The sequence below is a fragment of the Rhinoraja longicauda genome, chromosome 5, assembly GCF_053455715.1.
Source record: "Rhinoraja longicauda isolate Sanriku21f chromosome 5, sRhiLon1.1, whole genome shotgun sequence".
NCBI lineage: Eukaryota > Metazoa > Chordata > Chondrichthyes > Rajiformes > Arhynchobatidae > Rhinoraja > Rhinoraja longicauda.
In genome coordinates, this window is record NC_135957.1 from 78,446,508 (window position 1) to 78,460,153 (window position 13,646).

General features: G+C 43.7%; 1 protein-coding gene across 8 annotated transcripts in view; it reads left to right on the forward strand.

The window, feature by feature from the left end:
* Positions 1-12,601, forward strand: part of cep162 (centrosomal protein 162) — a 115,358-nt gene extending 102,757 nt beyond the window's left edge. For 7 of the 8 annotated variants that reach the window (XM_078399838.1, XM_078399839.1, XM_078399837.1 and 4 more), the window contains 2 exons: positions 2,930-3,064; positions 8,010-9,017. In XM_078399838.1, the coding sequence (XP_078255964.1) occupies positions 2,930-3,064; positions 8,010-8,228 (354 nt within the window). In that variant the 3' untranslated portion in view covers positions 8,229-9,017. Of the gene's footprint in view, positions 1-2,929; positions 3,065-8,009; positions 9,018-12,475 lie in introns of those variants that run through there. The other variant, XM_078399843.1, reaches the window with a different exon arrangement.
* The last annotated feature ends 1,045 nt before the right edge of the window (positions 12,602-13,646 follow it).

Sequence of the window (13,646 nt, forward strand, 5' to 3'; positions counted from 1 at the left end):
TATTTATCTATTTATTCACTTCCCTATGTTCTCTAAATCCCTGTAAAGCGTCTTTGAGTATATGAAAAGCGCTATATAACTGTAATGCATTATTATTATTATTATTATAAACCTTCTCTGCGCACTTTTCAGCTTAATATCTAAAACTGAACACAATCCTTCAATTGCGGCCTCGCCAACATCTTGTGCAACTGTAACATAACCAGTTGTACAACTGTAATATAACCGTACCAAGATTAGAACGAGATGCACAAATCCTGCTGCCTCAATTTTTCCTCCCTTCCTTTATCAGTCCTTCAAGGATGAAATGGGCGGATGTCACTCCATTTCATTTGTTTCTGGAGGAGCTGCTTAACAGGGCAAAATGGCAGAGAGCTTTGAAGATGGTTTGCTTTTACCACCACTTTTGCTTGACTTCCCTGCACTCCCCACGTAGAGATTTGACATATGCAGGGAATGGAGGGATATTCATAAGTTCTAGGAACAGAATTGGTCCATTCGGCCCACTCCGCCATTCCATCATGGCTGATCTATCTTTTCCTCTCAACCCCATTCTGCTGCTTTTTCCCCATAACCCCTGACATCCGTACTGATCAAAAATCTGTCAATCTTCACCTTAAAAATATCCATTGACGTCCTCCACAGATTCACCACCCTCTCCTTTCTAAAGGTATGTCCTTTTATTCTGAGACTGTGGCCTCTGGTCCTAGACTCTCCCACTGGTGGAAATATCCTCCTCACATTCACTCTATCCAGGCCTTTCACTATTCGATAAGTTTCAATGAGGTCCACCATTATCCTTTTAAACTCCAGCGAGTACAAGCCCAGTGCCTTCAAACGCTCAACATATGTAAACCCAAAGGATATGGATTATATGCACGCTGATGAGATTAGTTTATCTTGGCATCATGCTGGTCACAGACATTGATGGACCGGTTACTATGCGATACATTATGTTCTACTATGTGGAGAGCAATTGTGTTGTTTCGCATCTCGTTATGGATGTTTTACTTGTTGGGGGAGCAGTGGAAGACTTTTTAACTTTTATTTTATCTGTGCAGCTCATTTCAGTTGTACGCTTCAATGAACAAGTCAGTGCTGACATGGAGCTCAGCATCGCTGAATGCACATACTGTGTTCTGCAGCTCGTTGACTGAAGTTGGAATGACCTTGGGTCTATATACATAGAACGGTTTTCCTTTCAACCTGTAGCTTAACTCAATACCAGTCGGAAACTTGTTAAAGTAAAAATACAATATCGTGATGAGAAAGGGTTTGAGTGGAAATATAGCCTTGAGTGACCCCAGTCTGCACTGAGATTGATCCATTGATGAGAATCATGGTTTGTTTGTCATGAAACAGATAGGATAGAGAGGACTTTCTGAAGATATGATGAATGGAATCCATGCTGCAATTTGGGGAACAGTTTGTCAACCACTGGGAGAACATAGAACAAGAACTTCGGCCCACAATGTCTGTGCCAAACATGATGCCCACACCAACTTATATCTCGCTGCGCATAATTTTAGTTTAGTTTAGAGATACATCGTGGAAACAGGCCTTTCGGCCCACCGAGTCCGCACTGACCAGCGATCCCCGCACACTAACACGATCCTACACTTGGGACAATTTTTACATTTATACCAATCCATTTAACCTACAAACCTGAACTTCTTTGGAGTGTGAGAGGAACATGAAGATCTCGGAGAAAACCCACGCAGGTACGCGGGGAGAACGCACAAACTCCGTACAGACAGCACCCGTAGTCTGGATCGAATCCGGGTCTCTGGCACTGAAACACAGCAGCTCTACTGCTGCTCCACCGTGCCGCCCTTAATCTAATTACCCTGTGCGTAATTGCCAATTACAGAGCATTTCCTGAGCTCTTTCCATCCATCTTTCTTCACTCCAACAAGTTATCAGGTGCCCAAAGAGGCATTGTGAATATTGTGGTGCTGGGTCGAAGGGCCGAATGGCCTATTCCTGCACCTATTTTCTATGTCTCTATAGTAAAAATGCCTTGAATCTTTGGATAATTAGCTCCTAAATCGCCTGGTGATTCTCACGGGACCATTCCTGATGTTATCGAGTCAAACAGCATGGAAACGCACCCTTCGGCCCACTTGCCCACATCATCCAGGTTACACTAGTCCCACCTGCCCGCATTTGGCAAATATCCCTCCAAACTTGTCCTATGCATGTGCCTGTCTAACTGTTTCATAAACATTGGGATAGTCCCTGCCTCACCCACCTCCTCTGGCAGCATGTTCCATATACCCACCATCCTTTGTGTGAAAACGTTACCCCTCAGATTCCTATTAAATCTTTTCCCCTTCACCTTAAACCTATGTTCTCTGGTCCTCGATTCACCTGATCTGGGCAAGAGACTCGATCTATTCCTCTCATGACTTTATACACGCCTGTAAGATCAATCCTCATCTTCCTGCGCTCCAAGGAATAGAGTCCCAGCTTTCTCAACTTCTCCCTATAGCTCAGACCCTCAAGTCCGGGCAACATCCTCGTAAAGGATGTTTTCAGAAAGTGACATGAATGCACAGTATGGTAGAGCTCTGTGCATTCCAGGCGCCATGAAGAGTCCTACCTAAGAAGAAACGTCCAAAGACGTGCAGGTTTGTAGGTTAATTGACTGGGTAAATGTAAAAATTGTCCCTGGTGTGTGTAGGATAGTGTTAATGTGCGGGGATCGCTGGGCGGCGCGGACTTGGTGGGCCGAAAGGGCCTGTTTCCGCGCTGTAGAATCTAAATCTAAAAAAAATAAAATTAAATAAAAACTATGTATTTCATGGAATTTTGATGTTTTAACGACCATCCTTTCTTCTCTGCTTGCAGAATCAATTGCATGTTTATTCTAACGTATACTTTGCAAAACAAAAACGTGATTCATATGCAACCAAATTTTAACTCCTAGATGGCCAAGCTCTTCGAAGAACTCAGGGAAGCCAAGGAGAATCGCAGTCCAGAGATGAGGCACTTTGTGGCATTGGAAAGGAAAATTCAGATGATGGAGCTCAAGTATGCCCAGAGAGAGCAAGAATTCCAACAGGTACTGTACAATAAGTGATCGTAAAAGGCCAGACAAATAACTAGAGCAATGGAACATAAGTCAACTTAAACCTCTGAATAAATCTCTTGTCAAGCTGAAATTAATTGATGCAGATCATTACTTATAATCGCAGGAAGTGTTTTAGAACTTCCCTGCCTAACCTACCACACTACATCAGTCTGAAGAAGGGTCTCGGCACAAAATGTCACCCACTCCTTCTCTCCAGAGATGCTGCCTGTCCCGCTGAGTTACTCCAGCATTTTGTGTCAACCTTCAATTTAAACCAGCATCTGCAGTTCTTTCCTACTACACCTTTGATATATTTTGTAGTAGTATCCAGGAAAGAGGCATAGTTACTTCATAGAGGCATAACATTCTCCAATTTCAATCACGATTTCAGAGCCTCAGAATAAAAGGATGCACATTTAGAAAGGAGATGAGTAGGAATGTCTTTACTCAGGGTGGTGAATCTGTGGAGTTCACTGCCACAAACGGCTTTGGAGGCCAAGTCATTTGGGTATTTTTATGGGGGAGATTGACAAATTCTTGATTAGTACAGGTGTCAAGGGTTACAATAGACAATAGGTGCAGGAGTAGGCCATTCGGCCCTTCGAGCCAGCACCACCATTCAATGAGATCATGGCTGATCATTCTCAATCAGTACCCCGTTCCTGCCTTCTCCCCATACCCCCTGACTCTGCTATCCTTAAGAGCTCTATCTAGCTCTCTCTTGAATGCATTCAGAGAATTGGCCTCCACAGCCTTCTGAGGCAGAGAATTCCACAGATTTACAACTCTCTGACTGAAAAAGTTTTTCCTCATCTCCGTTCTAAATGGCCTACCCCTTATTCTTAAACTGTGGCCCCTTGTTCTGGACTCCCCCAACATTGGGAACATGTTTCCTGCCTCTAACGTGTCCAACCCCTTAATAATCTTATATGTTTTGATAAGATCCCCTCATCCTTCTAAATTCCAGTGTATACAAGCCTAGTCGCTCCAGTCTTTCAACATACGACAGTCCCGCCATTCCGGGAATTAACCTAGTAAACCTACGCTGCACGCCCTCAATAGCAAGAATATCCTTCCTCAAATTTGGGGACCAAAACTGCACACAGTACTCCAGGTGCGGTCTCACTAGGGCCCTGTTATGGGGTAAAGGTAGGAGAATGGGGTTGAGAGGGAAAGATAGATCAGCCATGATTGAATGGCAGAGTGGACTCCATGGGCCGAATGGCCTAATTGTGCTCCTATGACTTTGAACTATGAACAATTTGATCATTTCCGCCATTCACTCCCATATTTGCACTAAATCCACATGAATGTGGAAAAAACAGACCACTAACTCTTGTACCGGGGGCTGGACATGGCGTTGGACTTTAGCGGTCTGGCAGGGAATGCAGGAACGGGCCCAAGCAGCTACCTGCTTTCACAGGCCATGCCACACAAACCGAGCGGCTACTAAGGCAGAGGTGGAGCGGATGGACGGGAGCGCCAGCCCGTGAGGGCGGCACCACCGGACTGGGACGGGGGAGGGAAACATCACACCAGACTTTTGTGCCCGCCGGCCCGCAGGCCACCTGAGCCAACTTCAACCCTGAAGTGGTGGACTGGTATGCCGCGGTGTCCGCCAGGAGCTGTGCCTCCGCAAGCTCCTGGGGATCCACCTCGCAGTCCACCGCTGAAATGGGGGAAACAGCTGGCCGAGACAGGGCGTCAGCAACGGCATTAAGCTTACCCGTGACATGACGGACATAGGTGGTGAACTCGGAGATGGCAGTCAGGTGCCGCTGCTGGCGGGCCGACCATGGGTCGGACAATTTGGAAAAAGTTAACGGTTTATGGTCCGTAAAAGCCACAAACGGGCGGCCTTCTAGGAAATACCTAAAGTGACGGACAGCTAAGTAGAGAGCCAGAAGTTCTCGGTCAAAGGCGCTATATTTCAGCTCAGCCGAACTCAGTTGCCGGCTGAAAAACGCCAAGGGCTGCCAAAGGCCACCGACCTGCTGTTCCAAAACTCCTCCCACCGCCACGTCAGACGCATCAACCATCAGGGCCGTGGGGGCGGAGGCGCTCGGGTGCGCATCGGCTTTTTCTGCATATGCCACGGGGTCCTTAAAAGAACAATCCGTGAGCATGAGTTTGACATCTTCGGGAAGCTTCTCTCGGAATGCCTGCTCGAAAATGAGGCAATCCGTGTGTTCACCTGCTAGCGCTAACATTTCAGCCATGAGAACGGACAGCCGATCTCCGAGATCCGCTTAGCTCGGTCATGCCTACTGAATCCGAAGGTTCGTAATAACAGTGCCTTCATGGCCTCATACTTGTCTTCTGCGGGAGGGTTGACGATGAACCGCATCACCCGTGCGGTCGTCTCCGGCGGTAGAGCGCTGACGAGGTAGTAGTACTTTGTCGCATCTGCCGAGATGTTTCTTAAGTGAAACTGGGCTTCGGTATGGACAAACCAAGATTGTGGTTGATGTGCCCAAAACGACAGAAGGTGAACGCTGACCGCGCTTAGCTCCGGTGCGCCGGGCATAGAAGCCAAAAACGAGGCGTCGTGTTCACTCATGGTAGGTGATCGGCTGGATCACGTCGGGGTCACCAATATGGCGAGTCTGGAGGCTTGTTCTTTGTTGAAGAAGTTTATTGCGACAGCAATATTCGATCACAAAGTTTACATAACGAGATTACAGACAACCATTAAAACTAACTATTCTCTTCGAAGATGTCTCTCAACTGAACCTTTTTGGCGCCAAAGCCGCACGTGACCACGCTGTCCAATCAGCGGTCTCACTCCCTGGACCAATCCTTACGGTCGCACCCACACGTGACCTTGCTGGCCAATCTGAGGGTTCGACATCTAGGACCACTCTATGGTCGCTACAACCTGCCCATCACATTAGAGTTTTCCCATAGATCACTTAAACCTTTATAAAGTGAAGCAGAAAGATGGGAGGCATTTATACATAATTTTAAATTAAATAAAAGCTAAAATATTTTTATATTTTGAACAATTAACATGCATAAAAATTTGAAATGATTACCTAAGACATAAACAATTTTTGCAACATTTTTTCTTGGGGCTAGCGAGATTATTATGCAAATTTCATAGATGGGTTATAGGTTTGAAAACAAATTACATCTTCAACAAGGTATTACACTTCTGGCTATTTTAACAGCAAGTTCTTAAACTTCCCATTAACATGTAGATTGGATAAGGGAGAGACAGTGGAGGTGGTGTATCTGGACTTTCAAAAAGCCTTTGACAAGGTCCCGCACAAGATATTAGTTTGTAAAATTAGAGCACATGGTATTGGGGGTCCACACCTGGAGTACTGTGTGCAATTTTGGTCTTCTAATTTGAGGAAGGACATTCTTGCTATTGAGGGAGTGCAGCATAGGTTCACCAAGTTAATTCCTGGGATGGCGGGACTGACATGATGAAAGAATGAATCGACTGGGCTTATATTCACTACAGGGGGCCTAGGTTTAAGGTGAAGGGGGAATATATATATATATATATATATACAGACACACATACGTACATACAAAAAACAAACAAAGTAGTGCAATAATAATAATAGTCTATTGTAGTTCAGAGCTTATTTGAGGTTGTAGTGTTAAATAGCCTGATGGGTGTAGGGAAGAAACTGTTTCTGAACCTGGACGTTACAGTTTTCAGGCTCCTGCACCTTTTTCCCGATGGCAGGGGTGAAATGAGTGTGTGGCCAGGATGGTGTGGGTTTCTAATAAATACTGAAAATAAATACTCCGATAAATACTAATCGCAAAGGGACTGCCAGGCCAAGGAAGACCTCCACAGCTGGTGACAGAAGAATTCTCTCTAGAATAATGAAAAATCCTCAAACACCTGTCCGAAACAGATCAGAAACACTCTTCAGGAGTCAGGTGTGGATTTGTCAATGACCACCATCCGCAGAAGACTTCATGAATAGAAACACAGAGACTACACTGCAAGATGCAAACCACTGGTTAGCCGCAAAAATAGGATGGCCAGATTTCAGTTTGCAAGAAGTATTTAAAAGAGCAACCATAGTTCTGGAAAAAGGTCTTGTGGACAGGTGAGATGAAGATTAACTGATATCAGAGTGATGGCAAGAGCAAAGTATGGAGGAGAGAAGGAACTGCCCAATATCCAAAGCATTCCACATCATGTGTGAAACACGGTGGTGAGGATGTTATCGCCTGGGCATGTATGGCTGCTGAAGGTACTGGCTCACGTATCTTCATTAATGATACAACTGCTCTTGGTAGTAGCATAATGAATTCTGAAGTGCACAGACACATCCTATCTGCTCAAGTTCAAACAAATGCCTCAAAACTCATTGGCCGATGGTTCATTCTAGAGCAAGACAATGATCCCAAACATACTGCTAAAGCACCAAAGGAGTTTTTCAAACCTAAAAAAATGGTCAATTCTTGAGTGGCCAAGTCAATCACCCTTTGCCTTTTATATGCTGTAGAGAAAACTGAAGGGAACTAGTCCCCAAAACAAGCATAAGCTAAAGATAGCTGCAGTGCAGGCCTGGCAGAGCTTCACCAGAGAAGACACCCAGCAACTGGTGAAGTCCATGAATCACAGACCTCAAGCAGTCATTGCATGCAAAGTACATGCAACAAAATATTAAACATGACTACTTTCATTTACATGACATTTCTGTGTCCCAAACATAATGCTGCCCTGAAATGGGGGGACTATGTATAAACACTGCTGTAATTTCTGCATGGTGAAACCAAAATGTATAAAAATGGCTTTTATTAAAATCTGACAATGTGCTCTTTAACTACATGTGATTGTTTCTATTACAAATCTCAAATTGTGGAGTACAGAGGCAAATAAATAAATGATGGGTCTTTGTCCCAACATTATGGCACTGTGTATTACATCTCCATTAATCCTTTGTTCTTTTATTTACCAATTCAGTTAATTGAGAAAACTCGGCACTGTGCTGATGCAGATTATATTCAAGAGGTCGAGAAGTGGAAGAAGCTGGCATATTTGAAAAATTATGAACTGGAAAATTTCAGAGCAGAACTCGATTCGATACTGGACGTTCTCCGTGAACTGCAGAGACAAGGAGTTGTTATTCCAGCTCCTAGTTCCATTCGACAGAATATCTCGACATTTACTAGGCAATTGTAATACTATAAAAAAAGATTCACTTTTATTATGTTATAGAGTGTCTCACTGGGATGTGTATGCAGACAAGTAGCCTGTGAGGCCCTGCCATCTTGACGACTGCTCACAAAACCCGTTGTACGTGTGTTTACGAAGGTCATAAACTGGATGAAATGCTTGACACCTTTCCCCTTATCTGACAGTTTTAGCTTCCTGCAGTTCGAGCCAATCGGCTCAACCTATTATGGGAATCTTGCTTGAGTACATCTAATTTCCTTATTAAAGTCCTTTCACTCAGAACGCCTCATTGATATATTACTACCTAGCAAATCTGAAAGACAGTGATGTGTATCTGAAATACTGTTATGATAGTCATCCATTTGTTTTTGAACAGATTAATATTTTTGTACATATTTTTGTACATATTTTTGGCAGATATGCTCGTCATTCATATGTTACTACTCCATTATCGGATATTAGGGCCAGTATATGGTAAATTATGTATAAACGGTGCATAACGACCTATTTTGAAGCAATGATTGATTTAGATGACCATTTCCCCTTAATTTATAACAACTTCAGTGAGAATAACATTGCCAAATAGTTTTTAAAACGGAATACCCCAATAAAAATTATCCATCCATAACACAGGAGAAGAGACCAGTTATTAAATATCTCTTTGTCCATTTACAACTGTACATATTAGTGGGGTTTTTTGGTATGTTCTTGAACTGTAAACATTTTGGTAAAGTACCTATCAAAGTCAGCTTGTTCCAATGAAATGTATATTTTCTTTTGGTAATGTACAACAAATTGAAGTATATTTAAGTTTATTTTGGTTTTGTCATAATAAATCATACTAGTTTTGCATCAAAATGTTCAGCTTCAGACTCAGGATGCTCAACACTACCTTTGCCCTTTATTTGGAACCCTATTGATGTTTTCTGAGGTAATTTTAAAATGGAATCTGATATATGCATTCACTGTATATAAATGTACAAATAAGTAGATTCTATAACATTGCCTTAATTGGGATGTTAATATTTCTTCTCATCCAACCACTGAACAAACAGGAAAAAATTTGGATACAGTTTCCACAGTAAATCCAGTGACTGGTGTAAACTAAAATTCAGGTTGTAATCTTTTGAAGATTGCTTCAAATTAATGTAACCCGACATACAGTAGGAATAGATAGGGTAGATGCACATAGTCTTTTACACAGGGTGGGGGAATCATGAAGCAGAGGACATGGGTTTAATGTGCGAGGGAAAGATTTAATTTAACTTTTTCTCAGAGGGTGATGGGTATATGGAACGAACTGCCAGAGGAGGTAGTTGAGGCAGGTACCATAAGAGTCATAGAGTCAAGTCAAGTTTATTTGGCACATACATATACAAGATGTGCAGTGAAATGAAAGTGACAACGCCTGCGGATTGTGCTAAACTACAAAACAGAATAGGAAAAAAAAAATTAACACAAAAAAAAATTTAATACAGTAAATTAAATTAGTCCCTGGTGATATGAGAGTTAATGGTCCTGGTGGCCTGTGGGAAGAAACTCCGTCTCACCCTCTCTGTTTTCACAGTGTGACAGCGGAGGCGTTTGCCTGACCTGCCGTAGCAGCTGGAACAGTCCCTTGCTGGGGTGGTAGGGGTCCCCCATAATGTTGCTGGCTCTGGATCTGCACCTCCTGATGTATAGGTCCTGCAGGGGGGCGAGTGTAGTTCCCATAGTGCGTTCAGCCGAACGCACTACTCTCCGCTGAGCCTTCCTGTCCTGGGCAGAGCTGTTCCCAAACCAGATTGTGATGTTCCCGGACAAGATGCTTTCTACAGCCCCAGAGTAGAAGCACTGAAGGATCCTCAGAGAGACCCTAAATTTCCTCAACTGTCTGAGGTGGTAAAGGCACTGCCTTGCCTTACTCACCAGTGCGGCAATGTGTGTTATCCATGTCAGATCCTCTGTGATGTGGACTCCCAGGTATTTAAAGCTGCTCACCCTATCCACAGTAATCCCATTTAACTCCAGTGGCGTGTACGTCCTCGGATGTTGAGCCCTTCTAAAGTCCACAATCAGCTCCTTAGTTTTTGTGACATTCAAGAGGAGGCTATTGTCTTGACACCAGAATGCCAGAACAGCCACCTCCTCCCGGTAGGCCTTCTCGTCGTTATCGGAGATCAGGCCCACCACCACAGTGTCATCAGCAAACCTGATGATGGAGTTGGAGCTGAACCTGGCCACACAGTCATGTGTGTACAGGGAGTACAGTAGGGAGCTAAGGACATCATACAGTGTGGAAATAGGCCCTTTGGCCCAATTTGCCCAAGCCGACCAATATTCCCCATCTATACTAGTCCCACCAGTCTGCTTTTGGCCCAAATCCCTGTAAACTACCCTATCCATGTACCTGTCTAAATGTTTCTTAAATATTGCAATAGTACCTGCAAACAGTACCTAACAATACTTAAAAGATGTGTATAAAGGAATTGCAGACGCTAGCTCGTATCAAAGATAAACACAAAATGCTGGAGTAACTCAGCAGGACAGGCAGCAACTCTGGATAGAAGGAATGGGTGATGTTTCGGGTTGAGACCCTTCTTCAGACTGATGTGGATGTGCACAGGTGTACAGGTAAAATGTGGATAGGAATGGTTTAGAGAGACATGAGAAAGTTGAGCTGAATGGCCTGTTTCCCTGCTGTGTAACTATGACATTACTGGGATGTCAGATCATTAAAATGCTGGAGTAACTCAGCGGGACAGGCAGCATCTCTGGAGAGAAGGAATGGGTGATGTTTCGGGTCGAGACCCTTCTTCAGTCTGAAGAAGGGTCTCAACCTGAAACGTCACTCCTCTCCAGAGATGCTGCCTGTCCCGCTGAGTTACTCCAGCATTTTGTGTCTACCTTCGATTTGAACCAGCATCTGCAGTTTTTTCCGACACATTAAAATGCCAGATTATTTTTTCCACTAAAAACATAAACTATTTGTGAGGATTGCAATTAGTTGTGAGACTTCCCTTTGAATAATGAAGTTGCCAAATTTACATTATCAATTCTAAATTATTTGTGACAGCCATTTAGTGCTATTATTAACTAATCTAGCAGAGGACATGTTCAAGTCACTACTGTATTGTGGTTTTGAAAGTACATTCAACCTTTGTCCATAAATGGATCAATGCTGTGACTCTCATTCTGGAAGCTTAGTTATCCCAGATAGTGGTGGGTGCCTGGAACGCACTGCCAGGATCCTGGATGGTTCTAGGATCCTAGATGCCATCATATCAGTAAATCTCTCCTTCATGGTCTCCAACATCATTGGGCCCCAACCCTGCACTAACACTTCTACCTTCTGCCCAAGATCCATAAACAGGACTACCCTGGGAGGCCTATCAGTTCTGGTTTCTCTTGCCCCACTGAACCAATTTCTTATACTTAGACTCTATCCATGTCTAATCCTTTCTTATTTAAATCCAGGACTCCTCTCAATCCATCCACCATTGCCCTAACTTCCAAATCTCTCGTCTCAATTGGCTCATTTTTACCACCACTATCCAATCTTGATACATCTCTATCCTCCATCAGGAAGGTATTTTAGCCCTCTGTCTTTTTGATTAAAAACCAAATCAGTTCCCATCCACTAACGCTCTTACCTGCATGGTGGAACTTGTCCATGCTCCCAACAACCTGTCTTTTGCTTCCTCCCACTTTCGGCAGATCAATGGAGTCACATCCCTGTTGAAAACAGTGCTCTAACTATGCCATTCTTTTTCATTGCCCATTCCAGCACCCATCCCCCAACTTTTTTCCACATCAATGACTACATTGGTGCTGCTTTCTTCACTTTCGCTGAACTTATCAATTTCATCACCTTTGCTGCCGAGTTTTACCTGGCCCTCAAAATTCTCCAGTACCATCTCTGACACTTATCTTGCAATGTTGACTAGTCCCACACCCGCCTTCCCTCCTGTAAGGATGCCATCCCTTTTCCCTGGAGGTTGTGGTGTTTAATAGCCTGATGGCTGTAGGGAAGATGTACAAACAATCCTTTTGCGAAGTACCTGTGCTCAATCCACAATGGCCATCATAAGCTTCGAAGGTTGCCTCTTTTTTTACTTGAAAATGTGATGTTAGCATCGCATTTTAGCAATTCTAGCATCTGCTGCCTTGTTTGTCTTTGTACAGTCCAGCAGCAGGTTATTTGAGTGCGGCAGCAATTTGGATTCTTTCGTAATCACAAAGAATCTTTTGACCCTAATTAATTTTCTTTTCAGGGCCTGATTTCCAATGAATGGTTTTTCAAAATTCCTAATAATAAGGCAAGCTGATGGAATATCTCAGTTCAAGTTAACGCAAGTAACGTGTTCATAAATACATTATGTAACATGACAGATTTGAGATCAATTAATATAAATTATACTGAAAGCATTTATTCGTGTAGCTTTATGACCTACAGCATGTGTCTTGTGGAAAACAGTTTAACAGAGAATGTTTTAACCCTGTGTAGGAAGGAACTGTAGATGCTGGTTTATACCAAAGATAGACACAAGATTCTGGAGTAACTCAGCAGGTCAGGCAGCATTCTCTTGGGAAAGGGAATAAGTGACGTTTCGGGTCAGAACCTTTCTTCAGACTGAAAGATAGAGAAGGTCAGAACAAATCTGGGACGGCAACAGATGACCTCAGGAAGGGTGGAGTCCATAATGGACCATTGTTGGCTGTGGAAGTGTTCACGAGAAAGATACAAGGAAGCGAACAGTGATACTTGTAGGACGACTAGGATGGGGGAGGGGAAAGGAATGCAGGAGTTACTTGAAATGAGAGAAATCAGCGTTCATACCACTGGGCTGCAAGCTGCCCAAGCGAAATATGAGGTGCTGTTCCTTTGATTTTTTATGTGGCCTCACTCTGACAATGGAGGAGGTCCAGGACGGAGTCAGTGTGGGAATGGGACAGGGAGTTAAAATGTTTGGCAACCGGGAGATCGTGTGGGCCAAAAGGCAAACCTGTTTGGTGAAATTGAAATCCAAAAATCTGCAACAATTTCAACAGGATTCTGGAATAAAGCTCCAGCTTGTGCAATGGTGGAACTAATCTCAGACGTAAACCACTAGTTACTCTAAGCTCCTACAAATTTAAAGTAAGGATTACCTTCACTGAAAAGCTGCTGTGATCAGTCATACTTGCAAGTCATCATCTTGGCACACTGAAATGTTGTGTACTTGCCTACCTTCGGCCTCCCATCTGCCCTAGTCTTCCCTCCGGAAACTCTATCAATTCTTCCTCTGCCCCACCCCACCTATTTCTCAATCACTTAACCCGCTTACAGTGGCCAATCAATCCACCGACCGATATATCCATGGGCCCTGGTAAGAATCCAGAACATCTGGTGTGGAGAGGAACCCATGTGTTTCCCCAGCCAACAATGGGTCATTGCCGGCTCCA